Raw genomic sequence first — 24,794 nt, forward strand, 5'->3', positions numbered from 1 at the left:
GAGAATGCCGCCGCAAGTTGCGTATGGGTTTGCTGTGAACTTCCCGTCCCGGTTGAATTGCTAGCCCAGGACGCCATTGTTCTCAACCCCTGGCCGCGCTAGCCGCCGCCGCCCCGCTGACAGCCCTCCGCAGCCCACTCCTCCTCCGCCCGTCCCGACGTCGCCTTCCTCTACTCTTCCCGTTGACATCTTCCCGGCCGTTGGCCTCTTCCCCAGCCGCCGTCGCTGCCGTCGACCTATTGCCGGACTGCAGCCCCATCGGGCGCTCGGGCCGTAGTCTTTGCGGAGGAAACCGGCCGAGCAGTCCACTCCACCAGATCTGGCCAAACGGGCCGTGCGTGACGGACCGGCCCGACTGCCCGCAGGCCAGGCACGACACGGGCCGGGCCCGACACGACTTAAACGGATCGTGCCTGGGCCTGGAGGCTGGGCACGCGGGCCGGCACGGCACGACCCGTTTAACGTTTATATATATATATATATGTATATATATATGTATATATATATATATATATATATATATAGATTAATATTAACCCAAAAAACAGTCCAAAATGTCAAAACCGGCTCAAATAATAGCCGAATAGACCGAAATCGGCCCAAATAACGGCCTAAAAAATTAAAATCCTAGTAGGCCAGCGGGCCTGGCGGGCCGACCCGATTAGAGGGGGTGCCGTGTTTGGTCCTGGTTGCCTGGCACGCGGGCCGGCACGACACGGTCCGTTTAATAATCAGGCCTAGGCATGCCGTGTCGTGCCTGGCACGATTGTGGCGGGCCAGGCCGTGCTGTGCGGGCCGACCCGTTTGGCCAGGTATGCACTCCACCACACCCTCCCCACTCCCAGGCCCGCTTCTGGCCCATATACTGAGCACGAAGTCGGCGACAACCAACCGGACCAGAGCTCCTCGACACACAGCGCCCCCCAAGCCCTAACACCAACACCAACACCAACACCGGCCACGCGGCGGCCGGCTCGCCGTAGCCGTCCCCTTGCGCTCGCCTTCGCCAGCGCGGCAGCGCCGTCCGTTGCTGTCGCACCCGCCACTACCTCTCCCCCCTCTCCCTTCCGCCGCCGCAGCCGCAGACACTCGCGGCCGACACCAAACCGCGCCGCCGGCTGTTCCGCGCTCGTCCCTTGCCGTGCATATGGACGTAGAGCGCGTGGAACTGGAAGGCCGCCGCCTCAAGAAGAAGGGGAAGCATCGTGACAAAGAGGGGAAGGCGAAGGATAAATCGAAGCGTCGCACAGATGAAGAGGCCGTGGTAGGCGTTGAGGAGGAGAAAGAAGGCCACAAGCGCAAGAAAGGGAAGGGCCGCAGTGAGGAGAATGTTCCAGTCGTTTCAGGTAGCATAGAGAACAGTGTTGGTGAGGAGCAGGCCAATAAGTCGGGCTCGATGGCGCTGAAGCCTTGTTCGGAGGGTGCCACCAACAAAGACAGTGTGAAGAAAGACAAGAAGAGAAAGAAGGAGGAGAAGAGGAAAGAGAAAGAAGCTGAGATGACAGAGCAGAAGCAGAGTTTTGATACTACTGATGGTAAGGAGCAAGCTGAAACTTCTGGCTTGATGGCGGTAACGCCCTGTTTGGAGCATGCCCAGGGCGATATGAGCAAGGACAAGGTGAAGAAAGATAAGAAGAAAAAGAAGGAAGAGAAAGAAGCTGAGATGACTGGGCAGCAGAAGCAGACATTTGATACTACTGTTGAAAATTCAGGGGCAGAGTATGCAGAGGGAGACAAGGTTAAGGGAAAACAGTCTAGCAAGTCAAAGAAGAGCAAACACAAGCATGATGATGGTGCGCCTGCTGCAGAGGTTTCTGCTGCTGATCAACTCGTTACAAGAGAATATAAGAAGAGAAAGAAGGAGCATTCAGATGTGCTGGAAGAGAGCAGCCAAACAGAAAATCCTAATGAAGGTGAGAATAGAAAGATTAAGAAGGGAGGAAAGGAAAGGAGTAAAGCCAGTCCAGACTTTAGTGAGAATGCATCTGCTGGGGGAGAGGAAACTGGTGTAGACGGTAATGACGATAAGAAGAAAAAGAAGAGCAAGGGGATTGGAGGAGGGAAAAAAGAGAAAGAAAAGGCAGTTCGGTCAACAAAGGGTAAGCGGGTGAGTTTTGCTGATTCTGCGGAGATGTTTAGAACCAAAGGTGGTGATGGTGAGGGGATTGGAGGAGGAAAAAAGAAAGAAAAGGCAGCTGTGTCAAAGAAGAAAGGTAAGCGGGTGAGCTTTGCTGATTCTGCGGAGGTGTTTAGCATTGAAGGTGGTGATAATGAAGAGGATGGCATCAGTGATGAATCTAGATGTGTGCATGGTCGCTTTACCCCAGAGGAAGACGCCACCCTCATGGAAGCTATGAAGGGTTACACAGAGGTTGCATCTCTTGCTTTAATTTTTTGCATTCATGTGACAATGAGCAGACTTAAACTGAATGGAAGCTATGCCCCTGGCATGTTTTTTTTGTTGACAAAAGGCTGATTCTATTTTATAATTTAGTTGTATGTTTTTTCTTTAACTTAAAATGATTGATTGCAACCATATGTTATTTGAATTTGATCAATCCTACACATGGAACTATTGTCATTTCTTTTAAATCACAGCATATCGATAGAAAATGAAGTTGTTACAGTTACTTATTACTTATAAGTGCATGTTATGTATGGGTTTGTATAAATCACTCCAGCTGAGCATTTAATACGGAAGTTCTTTGTATCGAATCGAAGTATTCTATGATGAACGGAAGTATGCTTGTCCTGTAAATAAAATGTTCGTTCCCTTAGGTGGGAACTGGCTGGGAGAGTTATCAGAAAGTTCCTTATGGTGGTTGGACTTTACAAATAGTCGAATCTAATATGTAAATTTTCATGTACTTATTTTCTCCATTGTCTTTACTGTTAAGAAGTAATCCTTTATTTTTCTGATGTGATTTAGTTGAACTTCATCTTGCTGTGAATTTGTAATTTGAGTTTTATTAATATCAATAGAATAATTAAATTCATGAATATAAATCCTCAAGTATATCTTGAATACTCATTTTTCGCTAATGTATGCTAAATTAGCATCTACAATGGTCTCATTTTGAAGTTAAATTATTTTGGATTTTGCGCATATTGACCAATATTCTATTTGCTTTCTGCCTACCCTTCCTTTATCCATTAATGTTACATTCTTTTTTTTTGTGTGCTCGAGTTTTTTTTTGTTTACCAGTAAATTTGTTCGTGATTGGAAATGCTATGCCCAACATAATTGAGAGAGTTCTCGTGTTTCTTATTTTAGATGAAGGAACTGGGGGAGAAAGGTTTAGAGATGATTGGATCGTGTCGTAAATACCCAGAGCTCAAGGGTTGTTGGGATGATATAGGTAAGCCAAAAAATCTGGAGCTATCTTCTTCAACATTTCCTCCTCATGCTCTTCGTGTGTTAATGTCAGTTAAGCATGTAACCTTTATGAAAAAATTCTAATATCTTTATTAAGACCCACCATCTCATGTTGAATTTCCAAGCAATTAACATCCCATCCCTTTTTCTTACCTGGATTGCAGACAACTTATAATGTTTAATTGCTGATGCACATTCTTTGCAGGGAAATCGTTACCCCATAGACCTCACTGGGCCATATACAGGCGAGCACATACATTACTCTATAGGAGCATCGGATGTAAATGGACACATGAAGAAAAAGAGCAGATTCGGCGGTACGCAAATTCCTTTTGCTGAGACAAAATTATATTTGTTTTCTGCATGACCATATTTGCTCAATTGTCTTTACTATTAAGAAGTAATCATATTGTTATTTAATGTGATTAAGTTGAATTTCATGTTTGCTGCTACTTTGTAGTATGTGTTTACAATTTTTTACTCCTATTGAAGATGTCAATTGGTGACAGTGTCCTGTTCGCCTCCTTCTCCCTTCCTGATGTTTATACCTTTTGCTTGGTGGTTATGCGTCACCAAAGTTTGATAAAACAACATCAACCTGCATGTGCCACTAATTTATATTAGCAAATACCTTTAGGTATTAATTTGTTTATCCCAATGTAACTTGTTACTCTGTGTGATACTTTTTGCAAGTTCTCCTTGTGATCTACATGGTTTGTTGGGTCCATGGTATGAGAAAATAAGCTTCTCCCATCAGATATTGTTTCCAGTGCATGGACTTTGATTTCCATGCATTAATTTTGCGTTGGTGAGGATGGTGGTGTAAACCTTTCAAAGCGTCATCACCATCAGAATGCATCACTGTTATCAAGTAAGCATATGGGATTGCCACTCCCCGTGAATCATACTGTGCACCAGCCAATGTCAGATCATTAGCTAATCCTAAATGAGATTGTGTGGTGGATTACTGTTTGCCCTGCCGTGATTGTGATACTATGATTTAGATTGAAGCACTTTCTTGATATTCGTATTGAAAAATGTTTTGATATGTCCTGTTGCTGTTTCACATGATTAAGATTGGATCACTGCATTATCACGCAGGTTTGTTGAGAAAAATGGCACGGATTGGAAAACACTGGCACAGGAACTTGGAAAGAGTGAGTTCCATGTAAAACATGCTTGGAGAAGAATAAAACCTAAGAAGAAAAAAGGTGCCCGATGCTCCTAAAGTTCTATCATATTTTAGCTAATACATCTGCCTGAACTATAATATTTCAGCACTACTTTAACATGTCTGCTTATTTTAGGATGTTTTTATTCTTCGGGCATGATTTTTCTGACATCATTTTGTCACAACTCAGGCAAATTTGTCATGTTAATGGTAGTAGTTTAACCCAGCTCTGCATTCTAGTTAATATTTGGTGCAGGTATGTCATGTGCAACAACAACAAACCTCACAAATTGGTTTGCTCTAATATTGGAATTACTGACAAAAAAAGAGTTGAAACAACATTTTGAGTTGGGAGTTAATACATCTATACTATCACAAAGTGTGTTTGTAGATGATTATTTATCCAGTTTTAAGTTGTTGACTATCAGTTAAATGCAAAGTTTGGTCATGAGATAAGTAAAGGGATGATTGTATTCTTGGTAATGGAGCTTCCCTATGGAAACCATATGTCCTACCAAGTGAATGTATTATCTTTTTTTCGGGGTGAAAGTGAATACATAATCATCATGTGATAAAAATTATGCATCCTACCCAGTTAATGCAGTATCATCATGCGATAAAATTTAGACCTTCTTGCTAACCTTTTCTATTCTGTGTGCATCATTTGACTGGTTATTTTTCAGGTGCCGATGATGAAGAGGATGTCAGCGGTGGTGAATCTGAACTTGTACATGGACATCGATTTACCGCAGAGGAAGATGCCATCCTCATGGAAGCTATGAGGGATTACGCAGAGGTTGCATCTCTTGCTTTATATTTTTTGCATTCATGTGACAGTGAGCAAACCTAAAATGAATGGAAGCTATGCCCCTGGCCTGGGGGTTTGAGGAAAGCATGATTGAACTTTATTATTTAGATGGATAGTTTTTCTTAAACATAAAATGATTGATGACAACCATATGCTATTTCAATTTAATCCCATCTACATGTGGAACCACTATTGATGGATAGTTTTTCTTAAACATAAACTTGTGGGCCGGTGGATCGTGTTTTAAATCACAGCATATCGATGGAACATAAACTTGTTATTACAGTTATTACTTATAGGTGCATGTGTTATGGGTTTGTATAATGCACTCCGCTGTGCATTTAATATGAAGTTTTTTTTATTCAGTTGAAGTATCGTATGACAGAATTGAAATATGCTTGTCATGTACAAATGAGTTCTTCTTTCCCTTAGCTTGAAAACTTACCAGGAAGTTCCCTACGGTGGATGGACTTTACAAATATAGGCGAATACATATTAATTTTCTGCATTACCATGTTTTCCCCATCGTTCTAAAAATATATTTACTTATATTCTCCACTGTTTTTAGTCTTTACTATTAAGAAGTAATCATGTTAATTTTCCAGTGAGATTTAGTTTAATTTCATCCTGCTGTGAATTATTAGTTTGAGTTCTAATGTCAAGAAAATATTAAATGAATGAATATGGATCCTCAAGTATATCATGAATACTCATTTTGTGCGAATGGATGCTGACTTACATCTACAACGTTCTCATTTTGAAGTTAAATCATTCGGAAAATTTATGCTACATATGCATGCAAGAGTGCTCTCGCATGCGGTGGCATTGCAATGGGGTTTTCCTCTTCGAGAGAGAGTGAATGCATGCAGGAATCTCCCGCCTCATGCTGACATCATCACATTAATTGCTAAATTTGAAATTTCACATCATCACATTTATTTCACCGATTAATGATCCATCTTGACGAGGGCAACTAGATCCCATGCATGTTTCGGCATTTTTTTTTCTGTCCCCGTCAGTTGCTATGCTATGTTAATCGTGGTCTTCGTGTTAGCAGTGAACAATTGCTACAATAATTGTGTATAGTTACAAGGCAATAGTTTTGTATGTTTTTAGACATCACAAGATGTTGCAGAGCTAGAGAGTTACTAACTTACTATTCAAGTGTTAACAATAAGTAAGTAGTGGTATGAACCCGCACAAGTACCATGAAGCAAGTCTTCTACTGGCGTACATTGACGTTCAACAACATCGCAACCAAGTTGATTAATCTGGCAACTAAGTAGCCAGTAACCTGGTAAGTAAGTAACAGCAACCTGGCAAGTACGGATGAAAAAAAGTAGTCAAAATGAAAAGTGGATTGTCAATTGGGTTAACGGTTTGAGGGATAGAACTTCTTCAAAATTGGAACTTGAAGAAATCTTTGCTGATGTCAGCTTAAGTATTATTTTTACATGCATGAAAGAGATAGATGAGGCTGATACCCCGCATGGAAAGGACTTATGCAAAAATTGAATTTGAAGAAATCTTTAATGATGTCAGGCTTATGTTTTGTTGTTACATGCATGCCAGAGATAAGCGAGGGTGATGCCCTGCATGGGAAGACAACCATGCGGCACTGTTCTTAGTTCAGTCCTAATTTATTTTTGGATTTTGCGCATATTGTCATACTAATATTCTATTTTGCCTTCTGCCTTCCCTTCCTTTATCCATTAATGTTTTTTTTTGTGTGTGTGCTTGAGTTTTATGTGTTGATTTTACCTTTTTATTTACCACTAAATTTGCTCCTGATTGCGAATGCCATGCCCAACATATTTGAGACAGTTCTCATTGTGTTTCTTATTTTAGCTGAAACAACTGGGAGAGAAAGGCTTGGAGATGATTGGGTCTTCTAGTAAATACCCAGAGCTCAAGGGTTGTTGGGATGATATAGGTAAGCCAAAAACCCGAAGCAAAGTTCTTGAACATCTTCTCCTCATGTTAAGTCTGTCTTTGTGTGATAGTGTGAGTTAAGCATGTAACCTGCATGAAAAAGTATTTCTTGCGACTTACCATATCACGTTAAATTTCCAAGTAATCATCATTCCATTTATTTTTCTAGCCCGTATTGAAGACAACTTACAATATTTAATTGATGATGCATATTCTTTGCAGCGGAATCGTTACCCCATAGACCTCGCGAGGCCATATACCATCGAGCGCGTATATTACTCTTTAGGGGTGCTGAACGTAAATGGACAGATGACGAAAAAGAGCAGATTCGGCGGTACATAAATTCCTTTGCCTAGACAAAATTATATTTGTTTGCATGACCACATTTACTCGATAGTTTTTACTATTAAGAAGTACTCCCTCGGATCCAAATAAGTGTCGTGGTTTCAGTTCAAATTTGAACTAAAACCATGACATTTATTTTGGATTAGAGGGAGTATCATGTTATTGTTATCTAATGCGGTCAAGTTGAACTTCACGTTTGTTGCCTGTGGCATGTTTACAAATCTCTTCTCTTATTGAAGATGTCCATGGTGATGGTGGTCCAATCACCTCCTTCTTCCTTTGTGATGTTTATGTGAGAAGAATGCATCATCCATTTCCATGAGGCCTTGATATATATAAAAATGATATGTGTGCAGAAAACCCCCTATACAATGGGGGGTGTATTACTTTTTTTTTCGAGAAAGCGCAAATGACATTTGCGTTTTTATCATTGAAAAGGCAGAGTTTGGGTTACATGTCCTCCTAGGAGGCACCAGTTACAAAGCAAAAACGATAGAACTTAGTGGACATCCCAGGTCTGTGGGAGAACTACTCTAAGTCCACGGGCGCCCGCGTTGGCCCAGGCAGTGGCCTCCTCCTTGATGTTGTTGAGCAGCTGCAGCGAGGAAGGCTGGGCCCCTTCAAAGGCGCAAGCTTGCGGTGTTTCCAGATCATCCATGGCACGAGGAGGGTGGCGGCCTTCAAAGGCGCAAGCTTGCGGTGTTTCCAGATCATCCATGGCACGAGGAGGGTGGCGGTGTTTCCAGATCATTCAATGGGGGGGGGGGTATTACATGATATATATAACTCTAACTACCCCCTCCCTCTTTTAGACTCATGTTGAATCAACAACACTGAGTTTGGAGAGATGGTGCTGTGCTTTAGTCTGGGTCTTCGTGAAGATATCCGCTAAGTAGAACTCGGAAGGCACATACTCTAGAGCAAATCATCTGATCCTGCACACGGGAGCGTATGATGGAAGCATCAACACCAATATGCTTCACAGGGTCACGACCAATACTGATAGCACTAGTACCTTTGGACAAAGAAGAGTCAGTGTAGTGAAAAACACCGAAATCTTCAAGCAACCACCGTAGCCAAGTCACTTCTGCTACCAAAAGAGCCATACCCTGTGACTTAGCCTCTGCACTCGAAAGGGAAACTGCAATATGTTTCTTCGTTTTCCAGACAATGCGGGAACCACCAAGAAAAACATAGTAAGCAGAAAGCAGTTGATGACCCAAAGGATCGCTAGCCCAAGTAGTATTCAAATAGTCCTAAAGCTATAATAAACCGGATCGTGGAAAGAAAAGGCGATGCGAGATAGTCACACAAATATATCGTAGAACTCGAAGTAGGTCACGGTAGTGAACTGACTCAAGATGTGCATTAGATGGGAGCTAAGTAAAACTCGGAAGGCACATACTCTAGAGCAATCATTTGATCCTGCACACGGGAGCGTACGAAGGAAGCATCAACACCAATATGCTTCATAGGGCACGACCAATACTGATAGCACTTGTACCTTTGGACAAAAGAAGAGTCAGTGTAGTGACAAACACCAAAATCTTCAAGCAACCACCATAGCCAAGTAACTTCTGCTACCAAAAGAGCCATACCATGTGGCTTAGCCTCTGCACTCGAACGGGAACTACAATATGTTTCTTCGTCTTCCAGACAATGAGGGAACCACCAAGAAAGACATAGTAAGCAGAAATCGGTTGATGATCTGAAGGATCGCTAGCCCAAGTAGTATTCAAATAGTCCTAAAGCTATAACAAACCGGATCGTGGAAAGAAAAGACTATGTGAGATAGTCACACGAAGATCGTAGAACTTGAAGTAGGTGACTGTAGTGAACCGACTCAGGATGTGCATTAGATGGGAGATATCTGGACGAGTGACGGCTAGGTAGAGAGGACTTCCAACAAGGTGACATTAGCGCATCGGATCCAAAAGACGCCCACCTCACCATCAGAAGCTCGGAGGTGGACGTTGAGCTCCATTGGAGCCTGGACAATGTGCTCATCAGCAAGAGCATCACAAGCAAGAAGATCTTGAATGTACTTCCATTGGGATATCAAGAAGCCATTGGAGGTAAAAGAAACCTCAATCGTAAGGAAGTAGCGTAGAGGACCAAGATCAGACATAAGAAACTGCTCACTATGACGAGCCTTCACCAAGGCAATTCACTCAGAGTCATCGTCGATGTCGTCAATATATAGAAGAAGAGCCCGACCACAAGACGAAAGGTGAGCAAAGAGAGCGGGATCACGAGCACTTGGCGAAAAACCACTAACAGTGACCACTAAGGCTAAACCCTTGAATCAGGCAGGAGGGGCTTGCTTAAGGTCATGAAGAGAGCGACGAAGACAACATAGCATGTTGTCACGCATAATACCCATGTGGTGACTGTGTGTAGACCTCCTCACGCAGGGGCGGAGCTGCATCTGCATCTACCCTGTTGCACTGTTGCTAGTTTAGCCTGATGCATTTATGCACATGCTTGATCCAAATGCTAAATTATCAATAAATAACAATTTGACCCTGTTGCCCGTGCAACAGGGTACCTGCATGCAACTCCGCCCCTGTCCTCACGCAACTCGCCATTAAGGAAGGCATTATTGACAACACGCTAAGAGATTTCTGTAAAACCTGCTGTATCAAGAATGTGCCCCTGTCATCAAGTAAGCATATGTGATTGCCACTCTTTATGAATCATAGTGCACACCAACCATTGTGAGATCACTGGCGAATCATGAATGAGATTGTGTGTTGGAGCTCTTTGCCCTGCCGCGATTGTGATACTATGATTTTGTCACGGCCCGGCTGATTGCCACGCAGGTTGTAGGCGTGGGAGGTAGGAGGGCAAGGGAGAACCCCTCGCCGGCCTATTGTTGGAGAAGAGGGTGAGGAGCGGCGCCGTAGCGCAGGAGCAGGGGAGGCGAGGGTTTAGATTATTCTCTGCTTGATTTTTATTGATCCAAGGGCTGGCTATACCTACTATAATTGGGTGTTGGTAACCTTCTTCGGGACTAAACCTTTTCAACTATTATCCAGACTCCTAATCTAAAACGACTATAATTAAACGAGGACATATTTTTAGGCAGGTGCAGGGCTGGCCCTTGCGCCTATAGGGCTGGCCCCACATGACAGATTTAGATTGTGTTGTATCTTGTGAAGCGATCGATATCTCTCTTATAAGTAGTATACTTTCTTGATATTTGTTATTGAAAGATGTTTTGATATGTCCTGTTGTTGCTTCACATAATTAAGACCAGATCACTGCATTGTTGCGTAGGTTTGTGGAAAACAATGGAACGGATTGGAAGACATTGGCACGGGAACTTGGAAAGAGTGAGATCCACGTAAAAGATACTTGGAGAAGAATAAAACCTAAGAACTTGAAAAAAGGTGCCTGTTGCTCCTGAAGTTTTATCGCTAAGTTATCTGTTGGAACTTCAACATGCAAATGCTAATTTATGCCATTTTTATTCTCCGAGCATGAGTTTTCTCACATCATTTTGTTACAACTCATGCATGTTTTTCATATTAGCAGTAGTAGTTTAACCCATCTTTGCATACTAGTGTTAATATTTGGTGCAGGTATGGCTCGTGCACATATTGGTTTATACTAATAAAAAGTTGAAACAACACCATTGTTGAGTTGGGGGCTAATACAGCTATGGCATCACAATGTGTTTGTAGCATCGTTTTTAAGGCGTCGCTTAGGAGTCGCCTAAGCACTGAGGCATCCCAGGATGGTAAGGCATACGCCCTGCCTTAGGCATGAAACGTACGACTGTCAGTGAAGGGTCCACTGCTGTCAGTGGTATCTGCTACCGCCTGTTTCTTGCTGCATCATCCTTGTGGATGCTTCTGGGGCTTGGAGATGACGGCCCCACCACCCCCCAGCACTCCAGCGAGCATCCCTTCATTTGCCTGCTTCCACCGTCGCCTTCCCTTGCCCGATGTACTCTGCTGTTGAGGAAGAAGGGATGCTGCAGTGAGGGAGAATCAGAGAAGTTGATCAGAAGGGAGGAGTTTTAGGGTTGTATGCTGCTGCTGCTACAACGAGGAAAGAGAGCAGGTGTGTGGCAGCTGTTGTGAGGGAGGAGGGAGTGAGGATAGTGGAATTAGGTCACAGGAAGAGTATATAGCTACTAGATGGGCTTTTGGGCCACAGGGAAGTGCATAGGTCGTGGCCCATCTCTCAGTCTTCCTTATTTTTCCTTGCAATATCTATATCTATACCTAATAATAATAAACGTCGGAAAACCCACCACGATATTTTTATAAAAAAGCCTTTGTGATTTTTGTTATTCAACCCGCGCTCCATCATTTATCTGCAACACAAAAGGAAAAAAACGATTCGCTGCAAAAATTATACCCGTACGCATCGCCTCCTCCCGTCGACCCTGGGCCACCCTGGCCTGTGCCCAGGCCGCCGCGCCGACCTCAACCGCCACCGCTGCCGATCTCAACCCACCCGCCTCCGCGGACGTACCTCTCCCCGCTCACTGCCCCCGTTGCGGCGCTCGAGCGCATCGCGTCGACCCTGGTCCACCCTGGCCTGTGCCCTTCAGTTTGTCATCTGATTCCACATTCTCTACCTCATGAGTGAAATAAGATAACAGTCCATTGATCAATTCACGTAGCCTCTTTGTTTTGCTTTGCTTGTCCCGCTCAATTTCTCATCATGGTGGAATTAACAATGGACGGGTTGATTTCTCAATAAAATAGGATAGGACTGACTATATTAGTTAGTTAGCTTATTATTTTAATAAATCAAAATGATTGTGAAAAGAATAAAAGTGTGTGGTATTTTTTTCTCCCGTTGTAACGCACGGGTCCTTTTGCTATATAACAAATAAAGCGGCTATTGCTTCCGTCGGAAAACCCATCACGACATTTTTATTAAAAAAGCCATGTAATTTTTGTTAGTCAACCCGTGCTCCATCATTTATCTGCAATGCAAAAGAAAAAAACGATTCGCTGCAAAAATTATACCCGTACGCATCGCCTCCTCCCGTCGACCCTGGGTCACCCTGGCCTGTGCCCAGGCCGCCGCCACACCACTCGCCGCTGCGGACGACCTCAACCGCCACCGCTGCCGATCTCAACCCACCCGCCTCCGTGGCTGTACCTCTCCCCGCTCACTGCCCCCGTTGCGGCGCTCGAGTGCATCGCGTCGACCCTGGTCCACCCTGGCATGTGCCCAGGCCGCTGCCACACCACTCGCTGCCGCTGCCGACCTCAACCATCACTGTTGTCGATCTCAACCCACCCGCCTCCGCGGTCCTTGCTGCCCCCGTTTCGACGCTCGAGGACAACTTCTGGATCAAATCAACGTGACAGCTACATCGACATGGGATGATGCGTTTGCTCGATGCAGAACGGCGGCGGCGCGCGGATAAGGCTCGTCGGAGCGAAGTACTTGCAGGTGGAGGCGGGCCTCCATGGCTCACACGGGGAACTCCTGGGTTATGGCGCGGCAACGGCGACTCCTTATGACCAGATAGAGGCGCCTAACCCTTGCTCCCCTCATCGTATCTCCTCCTCCGGCAGGAACTCATCATCTGGTGAGATGCCCTCCCCATGCCTCCAACCGTGTGTCAAGCACCGGCAAGAAAATTTGTTTTGTGGGAATTTGTTTGCCGATGAATGAATGTATTGAATGTAAGATTTCATTGTTGTAGAGAGAGAGAATGAAACACCACCTTCCAATGTCATTTGATCCCACATTCTCTACCCCATGAGTGAAATAAGATAACAGTCCATTGATCAATTCATGTAGCCTCTTTGTTTTGCTTTGCTTGTCCCGCTCAATTTCTCATCATGGTGGAATTAACAATGGACGGGTTGATTTCTCAACAAAATAGGATAGGACTGACTACATTAGTTAGTTAGCTTATTATTTTAATAAATCAAAATGATTATTAAAAGATTAAAAGTGTGTGGTATTTTTTTCTCCCGTTGCAACGCACGGGCCCTTTTGCTAGTACATGCTAAACTACATTCAATTTTGCCTTACCGCCTTAGGAACAATGGTTTATAGATGATCATTTATCCAGTTTTAAGTTGTTTACCATCGGTCAAATGCAAAGTTCATTCATGGGATAAGTAGGGAGGACTGTACTGAACATAATTCTGGGTATAGAACTATAGATTGAATGATAAAATTGGTAAAATTGAATGTCCTATACAGTGAATGCATTATCTCACCATTTTGTAAAATTGAATGTAGTATCATCATGTGATAAAATTTATGCATCCTAACCAGTTAATGCAGTATCATCACATGATAAAAAATATGTATCTTACCCAGTTAATGCCGTATGTGATAAAATTTAGACCTTGCTAACCTTGTCAATTATGTGTGCATTCTTTGACTCGTATTTTTTCAGGGCATTGGACTCAGGATGAACACCAGAACTTGTTTGATTTAGTGAACCTTGACTTGCGTCTGAAAGCCCATCAAACTAAAAATCCTGATCATCGGATGGTTCGTAATTTACCATTGTTGTTGATATTGTGTATTTTGGTCCAGCTTTCCTGATTTGAACTGTGCTCACAGCTGTTCATATTGTTGAATCACATGATTGAATCTAATGAGGTGGCTTACTTATCATCTGTGGCAGCTAAGAGATAACATTTCCTGGGAGGCCATCAGTGATAAATTGACCACCCGTAATCACAAGAATTGTTGCCTCAAGTGGTTAGTATTTCTGTTAGCTACCCATACATATGTAACTTTGTTTTCTCATTGAATCTGTTACTAAACGTGATGTACATTGCAATCTTTAATACATGTTCTTTTTCCCATCTCCTATTTATTGTTTCAACACCTGAATTGTTCATTTTGACATTTTCAGTGTTTACTGTCTTGGAAAAGTGTATCATTAGCTTTTAGATTTTTGGGGTAACACGATAGTGTGGGCTTGATCAAATTAAACTACTTCTAATCCTTCGTTCAGCTAAAAAGTGTGCTTTGTATTACATCAGATCCGTTTATCTGAATTTATCTAGCTTAGTAGACCTTGCAACTGGTTTGTTAGCCATTCTACGAATACAATTTTCTTGGAACTATAATAATTAGAGATCATCTAGTGACTTACAGTAGTGGGCAACATTCTAGCCAGGTTGATTTCATCCTCTCGAGAAGACAGGCGTGCATGCCTAGACTGTAAGGTGATACCTGGAGAGAGTGTTGTCCCTTAGCATAAGCTTGTGGTTGTTGACTTCCGCTTTCGGATTTGTGTCCAGCGGGACAAGCGTGCCAAAGTCGCTAGAACGGAGTGGTGGAAGCTCAAGGGGGAGGTAGCTCAGGTGTTTAAGGAGATGGTCATTAAGGAGGGCCCTTGGGAGGAAGGAGGTGATGCAGACAACATGTGAATGAAGATGTCGACTTGCATTCGTAAGGTGGCCTCAGAGGAGTTTGGAGTGTCCAGTAGAAGAGAAGCTAAAGATACCTGGTGGTGGAACGATGATGTCCAGAAGGCAATTAAGGAGAAGCAAGATTGTTTCAGACGCCTATATCTGGATATGAGTGTAGACAACATAGAGAAGTAAAAGATGGCAAAGAAGGCCGCAAAGCGAGCTGTGAGTGAAGCAAGGGGTCGGGCGTATGAGGACCTCTACCAACGGTTAGACACGAAGGAAGGTGAAAGGGACATCTATAAGATAGCCAAGATCCGAGAGAGGAAGACGAGGGATGTTGACCAAATCAAGTGCATCAAGGACGGAGCAGAGCAGAGCAATTCCTGGTGAAGAACGAGGAGATTAAGAATTGATGGCGGGAGTACTTTGACAAGCTGTTCAATGGGGAGAGCTCGAGCTCGACCATTGATCTGGACGACTCCTTTGATGATACTAGCAGGCGCTTTGTGCGGCGAATCCAGGAGTCGTAGGTTAAGGAAGCTTTAAAGAGGATGAAAGGAGGCAAGGCGATGGGCCCTGATTGTATCCCCATTGAGGTGTGGAGAGGCCTAGGGGACATAGCGTTAGTATGGCTAACCAAACATTTCAACCTCATTTTTCGTGCAAACAAGATGCCAGAAGAATAAAGACGGAGTATATTAGTACCAATCTTCAAGAACAGGGGGGATGTTCAGAGTTGTACTAATTACCGTGGAATTAAATTGATGAGCCATACAATGAAGCTATGTGAGAGAGTCATTGAGCACCGCTTAAGAAGAATGACAAGCGTGGCAAAAAATCAGTTTGGTTTCATGCCTGGGAGGTCGGCCATGGAAGCCATTTTCTTGGTACGACAACTTATGGAGAGATATAGGGAGCAAAAGAAGGACTGGCATATGGTGTTCATTGACTTGGAGAAGATACCGCGGAATGTTATGTGGCGGGCCTTGGAGAAACACAGAGTCTTAGCAAAGTACATTACCCTCATCAAGGACATGTGCGATAATGTTGTGACAAGTGTTCGAACAAGTGCTGGCGACACTGATGACTTCTCGATTAAGATAGGACTGCATCAGGGGTCAGCTTTGAGCCCTTATTTTTGTTTTGCCTTGGTGATGGATGAGGTCACAAGGGATATACAAGGAGATATCCCATGGTGTATGCTCTTTGCGGACGATGTGGTGCTAGTTGATGATAGTCAGACGGGGTCAACCGGAAGTTGGAGTTATGGAGACAAACCTTGGAATCGAAAGGTTTTAGACTTAGGAGGACTAAGACCGAGTACATGAGGTGCGCTTTCAGTACTATTAAGCACGAGGAGGAGGGGGATGTTAGCCTTGATGGGCAGGTGGTACCTCAGAAGGACACCTTTCGTTATTTGGGGTCAATGTTGCAGAAGGATGGGGATATCGATGAAGATGTGAACCATTGAATTAAAGCCGGATGGATGAAGTGGCGCCAAGCTTCTGGCATTCTCTGTGACAAGAGGGTGCCAGAAAAGCTAAAAGGCAAGTTCTATAGGACGGCGGTTCGACCCATAATGTTGTATAGCGCTGAGTGTTGGCCGACTAAAAGGCGACATGTGCAACAGCTAGGTGTGGCGAAGATGCACATGTTGAGATGGATGTTTGGCCACACAAGGAAGGACCGAATCCGGAATGATGATATATGAGATAGAGTTGGGGTAGCGCCAATTGAAGAGAAGCTTGTCCAACATCGTCTAAGATAGTTTGAGCATATGCAGCGGAAGCCTCCAGAAGCCCCAGTGCATAGCGGCCGGCTAAAGCATGCTGATAATGTCAAGAGAGGTCGGGGTAGACCGAACTTGACATGGGAAGAGTCCGTAAAGAATCTGAAGGATTGAAGCATCACCAAAGAACTAGCCATGGACAGTGGTGCGTGGAAGCTTGCTATCCATGTGCCAGAACCATGAGTTGGTCGCGAGATCTTATGGGTTTCACCTCTAGTCTACCCCAACTTGTTTGGGACTAGAGGCTTTGTTGCTGCTGTTGTTGTTGTATAATAATTAGAGATGAAGAATCTTAGTTAGCATGCTTGTATTTAGACAATTTAAATCTGTGCATTATTAGCTTATCTATGTTTGGGGATTGGGGTAATGCGATAATGTGTGCTTCATTGCATTTAACTAGTTTTAACACATCCTTCATACACCTAAATCTTGTGCTTCTATATGTGTATATGTATCTTCAGACTGAGTTACGCGCAAGTTATGTTACGGCAGCATGACCATTAATTCATGATGCTCTTTCAGGTACGACACATTAGCATCTCCAATGGTCAAGGAGGGTATCTGGGCTGATGTTGATGATTATCTACTGGTGGAAGCGTAAGATTCTACAGACTGTTATAATGATTGCTTTTTTGCCATTAAAGCACTGCACATTATTTTGCAACAGAGTAAAAAAGAACTGTTTCTAGTGGTAGGGCTTAGCCTGCCTATGGAGATATTGTTTCAACAATTCCTGAAAGTATTGACGTGTGGTTGATGCCAACAATGCTGTGGGTGTACATAGTACCACAAAGGCATGTACTTTAGAAGTAGGAATTTCAGTAATGAGGAAGGATGGAAATCAGGAATTTTTACATTTTTGGTCATGTTGTCTATTGCTTTTTGCCTGGTCTTGTTGTCTATGGTGCTGTTGTTCAGGGCCACAACTCACGATGTAATGAGGAGGGATGAAAATCAGGCATTCTTACATTTTTCCCTCTCTATTCTTGGTTGCTTGCACCAGTTTTAACTTGCATTGTAGGCATTTTTGGTTTTGAATTAACTGACCACTGTTATGGGATATATGAAACGGAAGACGTATGTTTATGATTGGGAGTTTGGGACTAGGGGGTAAAGTAAGAGGTTGCATGCTCGCCCTCAGGTGCATTGCATGCCTCGTTCCTGGCTGTAATGCATGAGGCTCTGAGTGATCAACTCATGGTGAAATTTTCTGGTTTATTTCTTCTTTAGCTGAAAGAGATTGATTTCTCTGGCTCATTTGTGGCAATATAGGATTGACTCAGTGTTGACTCAGTGTTGCTGCAAGGCTGTATGTCGAATATGCCGTGACTCCACCAAAAGTTTGATATTCTTATGCTTGATGATTGTAGGGATGCACGCCTTTGTTATATGAGCACCCAGTTGTGGTCATCTAAGATTTACTCCCTCCGTTCCTTAATATAAGACCTTTTAGAGATTTCACTATAGACTAGATACGGAGCAAAATGAGTGAATCTACATCCTAAAATATGACTACATACATCCGTATGTAGTTCATAGTGAAATCTCTAAAAGGTCTTATATTTAGGAACGGAGGGAGTAGTATGACAATATGGGTCCTGCAAAACAGAAAGTTTTGGAGTTGATTTGTTCTGGCTTGTTTTGCATTAAGAATCATGGTATTGTCCTCAGTTGGGGGTGGGTTTATGTCACCCTGGGGTGTGGGCAGGTAACAAGCATACATGCGAGCTAATATATCGTATCCATCTGCCTTTTCACCAAATTTGCACATAAGCTCTGTATCAACAGAATGGAACACAAGTCCTTTTTCTCTCTCAATCGTCTATTTATTGGCATCGCAGTTGGACTGAAGTTGGTGTATTAAATGCTATGTTTGTTTTTTCAGGCTTAGGCCTCCTATACGTGTTATTTATTTTCGTTACCATGAAACAAAAATATACTCCTGTGCTAATGTTGACAAAAAACAGGCTTCAAAAGGTCGATGCTGTCTGTATTGAAGATGTTGACTGGGACAGCCTACTTGATCACAGGTGAGTGCTGACTGCTGATCTATCTCACAACCTTTGACTATGCCATGTTCTTGATCACAAAGTAGTTTGGTTCAGTTACCCCATTTTATCAACTTTAATGGTCTGAAATACTCTAATGCAGTCTAAATTAAAGGTGGCGTGTTATTGGAGTATAAATAGTACTAGCAAAATAGCCCGTGCGTTGCAACGGAAGAGAAAATAACACACGCTCTGAACACAATATATTTTCACATGGCATCACATTTGTGTTGCCGACGATGGCTTTAGTGCTCACACAATAAAAACGCGTTTGAATATACAGTCACTCGGAATAAGATGAGAAATATGTTGTTTCTCCCCACGAGGTTTTTCAAAGGTGTGCATGCGTTGTTAACAATGTTTTCTTTCCTCTCAATTTGGTTTTAATTTAATGGATGTTTATTGCAATTCGTATTGTCGTCGGAAAGAGAGAAAAAAAAGGACCGTGCACTACAGATTAAGTTTGCTTCAAAAATAATATTTAAGAAGTGTTCAACAGCTAAAAATAACATCCTATTTAGATTCTACACATTTTTTTAATCAAATTTCATATATAACATGTTAAAATCGGAGTTACGGTTTAAAAGATATGGATAATTTTGTTTTAGATAAAATGTGGCTTGATTAACTGAAAAGTTAGGTTTTTCTTTGTTAAAATACGGAGGGCGGGTTGATTACCTGAAACATCAGGGGGTTTTCGAAAAAATGCAAAAAAATGACTCGTTTTCTGACTTAAATCCGGACTGCGGGTTAATTACCTGAAACATCAGGGGGTTTTCTGAAAAATGCAAAAAATGATTCGTTTTTTGATTCAAAAATGGACTGCGTGTTGAATAGTGGAAAAGCGAGGGGTGTTTTGCAAAATGACCGCGAAGGACGACGGAAGCGCTCCGCGCTTTATTATTAGGAGGAAGAGATTTCTTGTGAAGGTATGAATCAAATACCAACTTTTTTCCTTAACAGTCAGAGCGTTTGTTGACAGAGCTGTTAGCTTTATTTATTTAAATGTACTATTAGATTTGAGATTTCTCAAGATGGATAATAGCGAGTGCTAGTGTGCATTTAGGTTATGTACCAAATTTGCTTAAATCCTCCCAATAACCCTGGCATACACTAGTACCTTAGTGCTGGATTACTGGTATAATACTTGATATTTTGTCAGAAACCTTGGGCGTCATGTCAAATTTCAGAAGGGCATGCAGAAACAAATTCTGTTACCCTTGTGGCTGTAATAATGCGGTGTTTCACTCTCTACTCAGGTCTGCGGAGGTTTGTCGTCAAAGGTGGAACCAGATGGTCCGCGGCCTTGGTGGCCACAGGGAGAAGCCTTTCATCGAACAGGTGGAAGTGCTGTCGCGGCGCTACTGCCCGGAAATGATTGAATACCGGAAGTGAGGGAAGTGTATGAATTATCGCCGTCCAACTTGTACTCACTAACAAATCAGTAAGCATGACATGTGTTAAATCTTGGTCGTCAGCGTGTGTTGTGCTTACGCACTAACAAATCAGTAAGCATGACATGTGTTAAATCTTGGTCGTCAACGTGTGTTGTGCTTACGCACTAACAAATCAGTAAGCATGACATGTGTTAAGTCTTGGTCGTCAGCGTGTGTTGTGCTTCCATGGTATGTGGAGTAGCCCGTAGGATGCCAGGCTTGTGGGATTTATGGGATATAGAAATGTCTCAAGGTTACATTGTTCACCACCGAGCAAGCTAGGTTATGATTTTGTTTTCCTCAACATCTTTACTCAGACATGCTTCAGGTTGCCGTTTTCATTTACTTGGAATGCGGAGTTATGACTGTAAATCTGAAAAGCGTTTGACCCAAATCCATGAAAGTTTGTTCGTACCATTTTTACCTTTTAGGCCCCTTTTGGAAACTTGTTTTGTTTTTACAAGTGTAATAGCATACGGAGGTATTATACCGTCCACAAGTATAAAACCGGCAGAAAACAAAACCGATGGATGGAGGTGTGTATTTGTTTTATACGTGTATTCTATAAAAAACGGTATCCCAAGCAGGTCCTTGGTTGTTCTATTTATGATATGGTATTTATCGAACTTAATCTGAGGAGTAATGCTGCACCCCATTCATCCGAATTCAGGTAGCGTAACAGATTTGTTTTGTCGGACAAGTAGGGTTCCCATCCCATTTCAGTATGAGTATGTGTGTAGTCATAGTTGGAGGGCATATCTAGCAGATACCGTACAAACCTGTATCGCAATACGGCTCCCCTAAAATGTACTTACGTTACCGCGCAGCATCAGACAGACCCGATGCTGCAAATCTGTAATTTTTTCTGCTCGGATGAAAATAGCATAAAACTCCCTGAAATTAAAGCGTAGATTACAGTTGGGGTATAAAGGTATAAAGGTTTTTCTTTAGGCCCCCTTTTGCACAAGGGGATCGACACGGTTTTGTGGTACAAGGGGATGGGACCTCCTATGCGCCGCTCGTTGCGGCAACTGCCGAGCGGACGCACAGGGGCTCGCCCCGACTGGGCCAGCCCAAGTTAGCGACAAGTAGGGAATCTGAAGACCATAAAAAAAGTTGGCGACCAACAGTTGAAAAATCTGAAACATTTCAGTAAAAATATCAGAATATATTTTTTAAATTCCGGAATATTTTTTCAGTTTTCAGGACATTTTAAAATTCCGAATCATTTTTTCAAACCCAAAACATTTTTTTGAATTCTGGAACATTTTTTAAAATTCTGGAACATTTTTCAAATTTTGAAACATTTTTCAAATTCGGAGTCAATTTTTCAATTTTCTGGATCATTTTTTCAAATTCCGGATCATTTTTCAAATTTTTGAACCTTTTTTCAAAGTTTGGAACATTTCTTTTGAAAAAATCAAAACATTTTAATAGACATGTCAAAACATTGTTTTAAATTCCGAAACATTTTTTAAAATCAACATTTTTTTGAATTCTAGAACATTTTCTTAATTCCTGAACATTTTTAAATTCTCGAACATTTTCCAAATTTTGGAACATTTTTCAAATTTTGGAACATTTTTCAAATTCTCAAACATTTTTTCAAATTCTGAAACATTTTTTAAATTTTTGGAACATTTTTTTGAAAATCGAGAACATTTTTAAATCAAAAACAGGAAAAAAAAGAAATAAAAAAGAATAAAGGAAAAAAAGGCGGTTCAGGTAATCTTCTAGAAAGTTCCCAAAACTGGAAAAAACCGGCTGGAAACCTCTAGAAGGTTCCCAAAACCGGAGGTGTTGGCATGTAAATGGGTGGGCCTATTACCAAACGCTAGGTGGGTGCCCGTGTGCGAAGCCTTGACACGGCGACGGAGAGAGCGTCAAATAGGGATTTCCCAAGGGGATCGACAGGGTTTTGAGGGGATTATCCATGCGTGGGCCGAAAACCTCTGGATTCCCTCTTAGCCCATTTGGTGGACAAGGTTACACACTTGAAAGGATCGATATGGTTGACTAGAGGGGGGGGGTGAATAGGCAACGACCACTTTTTAATTAATCTTAGCAAGTTAGGGTTAGCAACATAAGGGTTCTCTAAAATGTCAACAAAGAGGTGAACCTATATGATGCTACCAACAAGGATAACTAAGACAAGTAAGAGATAAACAACAACATAAGCATACACAATGTAAAGGTTAGAGATAACCGCAAGTGGAACCAATGAAGACGAGGATGTGTTACCGAAGTTCCTTCCCTTTGACAGGAAGTACGTCTCCGTTGGAGCGGTGTGGAGGCACAATGCTCCCCAATAAGCCACTAGGCCACCGTATTCTCCTCACGCCCTCACACAATGCAAGGTACCGTGATTCCACTATAGGTGCCCTTGAAGGCGGCGACCGAACCTTTACAAACAAGGTTGGGGCAAACTCCACACAAAGCTTGGAGGCTCCCAACAAGACCACGAAGCTTCACCACAATGGAATGTGGTTCCGAGGTGACCTCAATCGTCTAGGGTGCTCAAACACCCAAGAGTAACAAGATCCGCAAGGGATTGGTGGGGTGAATCAATTTTCTCTTGGTGGAAGTGTAGATCTAGGCCTTCTCAACCAATCCCTAGAAAATCAACAAGTTTGATTGGCTAGGGAGAGAGATCGGACACTTTTGAGCTTAGGGAGCAACAATGGAGCTTGGGAGGGTAAAAGGTAGGGTTCTAGAGCAAGAAGAACCCTTTATATAGTGGGGGGGGGAATCCAACCGTTTTCCCACTCACAGCCCGAGCCTAGCGGTACTACCTCTCGCTGCAGCGGTACTACCACTGGGCCCATGGTAGTGCAGATGCACTACCGGGCCAACCACCGCCAAGAAAGTCTTCGCAAAAAGTCCGACGAAGTACAACCGCTTGGAAGGCGGTACTAAGTTCTTGGAGCGGTACTACCGCTGACCAGGGGCGGTACTATCGCCAACACAACGGTACTACCGCGAGCACTAGTGGTACTACCGCTAGGGCTAGCGGTACTACCGCTAGGGACAGCGGTACTACCGCTGGGAGACCTTTTTGCAAGAGGAGATAAACCAGAGGCGGGAACCACTCCAAAGTTGCAGGGAAAGGGAAAGGAGATAAAGAGTGTGCGTGCAAAATTGATTCCACCCAAACCTTTCCACTACGGGTCCCCTCTTAATAGTACGGCGTTCCTATGACTCAAAGAAAGAGAATCGTAGAGGACATCGTGCTTCTGTTCCATGGAGGGGGGCCAAGTCGTCTTGTACCGTTGACATGTGTTATCTAAAATCTTAATGCACACGATTAGTCCTTTACGGTATTGTCATCAATCACCAAAATTACTTAGGCATAAATATGCCCTAACAATCTCCCCCTTTTTGGTGGATTGATGACAATACCGGATTTGCACAGTAGATAGCATGTGAAAATAAAGATAATGGTAGAGATAATTGAAGAGCATATGACTCACAACATATGATAGAAATAAGTCTCACACTACACCAAGTCTCACATCACACAAAGCAAAGATAGCAAATAAGATCAAACCAAGTTCAGAGCAAACACGATAAAGAAAAAAAATGCAAAGCTAAAGCAAAGTGCAAATCCAGCTCCTAGACTCTCCCCCCCTTTGGCACAAGACACCAAAAAGGGGCACACCTAACGACACAGGTGGTCACTCCGCATTCTCATCAGCCCCAGACTCGTCCGTGGCATCCGGATAGTCCTGCTCCTCCTCATTGTCCTTCTCAGACGCCTCCTCCTCTGCATCAGACCCAGTCCACTGATAACCTTGAGCCCGCATCCAATCAGACTCTGGAGTGATGTCGTCCTCTGAGCCGCTTGAGATATCAACATCAAGGGTCCTCAAGACACGCTTGTGCCTCTGACGGTTATCTTTCTAGGCCACATGAGACTGATATTGTCCCTTGGCCTGCATACAGAAGAGAGTCTTCATTTTATCCTTCAGTTTCACTGCCCAATATGGCATAGCAGAAGAGCGAGACTGAGAAGCGAGACCTCCTCGAGCAGCAGTCTTTGTGTCTGTGTCCATGTGCTGAGACGAAGTTGATGGGTTGGCCCATTTGTCCTTGATACGGAGCTTGATAGGATCATGCACAAAAGGATCAGCCTGAATAGGGAATTCATCTATCAGATAGACTTCGTGCCACCTCTTGCGAATATAGGCAAACAAGTAGGGCCCATAGATGGGAACCTTGCGGTTCATGATGCAGTTCGAGAGCTCATTGAACATCACGTGCGCAATATCGAGAGGGGCAGTTTCCTTAGTCCTATCCTCCTCACAGAGCAGAAGCGTCTCAGCTAGATGACCATGCACCTCGTCAAAGTTGCCAATGCGAGGAAATAGAGTGTTGAGGAAGATCCGATGCATGATATCCAGATGCTTGGGGAGCACGCCTTTCTTCACATAAAGTTGTTGCAGCCTGTCCTCGGGGGTGGCAGTAGATGAAGACGGAGCATGAGGACGCATCCCAAGAGGAGTTTCGTCCCCTTGAAAGTCGACTTTGAGAA

At 43.2% G+C, this 24,794-nt stretch overlaps 1 protein-coding gene across 4 annotated transcripts; it reads left to right on the forward strand.

Moving 5' to 3' along the window:
• The first annotated feature begins 898 nt into the window (after window positions 1-898).
• LOC123408686 (RNA polymerase I termination factor) lies at window positions 899-20,529 on the forward strand. Of its 4 annotated transcripts, XM_045101745.1 has the most exons (14): window positions 899-2,371; window positions 3,275-3,359; window positions 3,582-3,693; window positions 4,478-4,587; window positions 5,231-5,343; window positions 7,204-7,288; window positions 7,510-7,621; window positions 10,912-11,024; window positions 14,018-14,115; window positions 14,252-14,328; window positions 17,302-17,376; window positions 18,747-18,809; window positions 19,665-19,756; window positions 20,087-20,162. In XM_045101745.1, the coding sequence occupies exons 1-13, from the start codon at window positions 1,148-1,150 to the stop codon at window positions 19,732-19,734; spliced, it is 2,337 nt and encodes a 778-aa protein (XP_044957680.1). In that variant the 5' UTR covers window positions 899-1,147; the 3' UTR covers window positions 19,735-19,756; window positions 20,087-20,162. The 4 variants fall into 4 exon arrangements, with proteins under 4 accessions (XP_044957680.1, XP_044957679.1, XP_044957682.1 ...); XM_045101744.1 differs by lacking the exon at window positions 19,665-19,756 and having other exon boundaries at window positions 20,087-20,529; XM_045101747.1 differs by lacking the exons at window positions 4,478-4,587; window positions 5,231-5,343; window positions 7,204-7,288; window positions 7,510-7,621; window positions 19,665-19,756 and having other exon boundaries at window positions 20,087-20,529.
• Window positions 20,530-24,794: the final 4,265 nt, after the last annotated feature.

Source organism: Hordeum vulgare, chromosome 7H (genome assembly GCF_904849725.1).
Source record: "Hordeum vulgare subsp. vulgare chromosome 7H, MorexV3_pseudomolecules_assembly, whole genome shotgun sequence".
NCBI classification, from domain to species: domain Eukaryota; kingdom Viridiplantae; phylum Streptophyta; class Magnoliopsida; order Poales; family Poaceae; genus Hordeum; species Hordeum vulgare.

Excerpts from the sequence above, each read along its gene's own strand:
- LOC123408686 (XM_045101744.1), top strand. The coding sequence starts at position 1,148 with ATGGACGTAGAGCGCGTGGAACTGGAAGGCCGCCGCCTCAAGAAGAAG. Across the intron at positions 4,588-5,230 it reads AAAACCTAAGAAGAAAAAAG|GTGCCGATGATGAAGAGGAT; the intron begins GTGCCCGATGCT and ends GTTATTTTTCAG. Across the intron at positions 11,025-14,017 it reads ACCTAAGAACTTGAAAAAAG|GGCATTGGACTCAGGATGAA; the intron begins GTGCCTGTTGCT and ends GTATTTTTTCAG.